This window comes from Penaeus monodon, chromosome 31 (assembly GCF_015228065.2).
Source record: "Penaeus monodon isolate SGIC_2016 chromosome 31, NSTDA_Pmon_1, whole genome shotgun sequence".
NCBI lineage: Eukaryota > Metazoa > Arthropoda > Malacostraca > Decapoda > Penaeidae > Penaeus > Penaeus monodon.
This window is the reverse complement of record NC_051416.1, coordinates 11,327,630-11,329,120: the sequence shown is the minus strand read 5'-3', so window position 1 is coordinate 11,329,120 and position 1,491 is coordinate 11,327,630. Positions and strand designations below refer to the sequence as shown.

General features: G+C 34.8%; 1 protein-coding gene across 1 annotated transcript in view; it reads left to right on the top strand.

Moving 5' to 3' along the window:
- Positions 1-1,491, top strand: part of LOC119592889 (cyclin-G-associated kinase-like) — a gene marked incomplete in the record, with an annotated part of 28,823 nt that overhangs the window by 12,258 nt on the left and 15,074 nt on the right. The window contains 2 exon segments of the mRNA XM_037941782.1: positions 984-1,116; positions 1,281-1,396. Coding sequence (XP_037797710.1) covers positions 984-1,116; positions 1,281-1,396 — 249 coding nt within the window.

The window sequence follows — 1,491 nt, the reverse complement described above, 5'->3', positions numbered from 1 at the left end:
CTCTACCTAAGCTAGTGTCATTGTGTGCCCACAGTGAATAATAGCATAGCCCACATGTACTGACTTACAGAGTGATTTTATGGTGGGAAATGGCAAGCTTTTCAAATTATATCCAATTGGTTGGTAATTGTGTCTTTCAAAGACAAAAAACTAAAATGTGATTCCATATACTAATTGAGACAAGTCATGGGCACCAAAGTTTGAATAGGAACCCCCTTGAGTAGTGATGCTGTAACACAACTTATACTAAAATGAGGAAAAGAAGTGTTGGCACTACAGTTTATCATGCCAGATTTTTTGGCAGACAGTTTAGCAAGCATGTACATAGTTGGCAACTCCCTTGTGCAGGCTCTTACTAACAGCATTGTAGGCAGTTGAGTCAGTCCACTTGTGGCCCACAGTCAGCTGCATTGGTATTGTATAACTGTTGCTAGCATGTTTAGTGTAGCTTACATTGTATAGTATTGTGAAAAGTGATAAAGATATGGTGTGATAATAAAACAAGATCTACTACAGATGAAAACCAAACTTTGTGATGGAGAATCTTATGCAAGTTATGTAAATGGATATGCTGGTTTCTGCCAAAATGACAGAAGATAAGAAGTATGAAATAACATCATAGTAGAACTATGTAGATAATTTAAATTGGTTTGCTAAAAAAAGTATTTTTGGTTTTGTTTTCTTAGGGTGGGATTGGCTCATATGTAGTGCAAACCAAATTGTTTTCTTTATTGATGTTGGCTGTTGATGTGTCTCATTCTAGTTCACTTTGATACATTGATATCTATCAGGATTAGTTCTTTTTTATGCCAATATGGGAAAATACTAAATTCATAAACTCACAATACAACAAAAATGCTTTCAGAGTCTGAAGTTGCGCAGTGCTGAACATGAATTGAATTCTTATATCCATTATTTGTTTGTGGCCACACTTTATATGAGGTTTTAATGCATTCTCATTTGATTATTGTGAATGATTGCAGGAATGGTAGGCCAGTCTCAGCAGCAGTCGTCTGCAGGTGGAGGTGGCTTGTTTTCATCAATTAAGGGCTATTCAGGAAGTATATTTAAAAACATCAAGGATACCTCAAGCAAAGTCATGCAGACAGTGAGCCAGTATGTATAATTTTTTGCCTTGGGAAAATTTCTATTGTAGTTCTTGTTTAGTCAGAAAATTATCTAATAATGTTCTTTAAATTTCACTGTTATGGATATTCAGTAAAGTTGAAAACTTTAATTTTGCTAGTCTGTAATATTCCTTTGTTTTCCACTTTCTACAGATCTATTACGAGAACAGACTTGGATTTGTCACATATAACATCTCGTGTCATAGCAATGTCATATCCAGCTGAAGGTCTGGAATCAGCCTACAGAAACCATGTTGAAGATGTTAAAGGTAAACTGTTGTTGATATTATATCTGCTATTCTATTTGTAGTGTGTTTGAAAGATAAATACAGTAGCTGTTAAACTGTTCACATGTTTTCTTTCA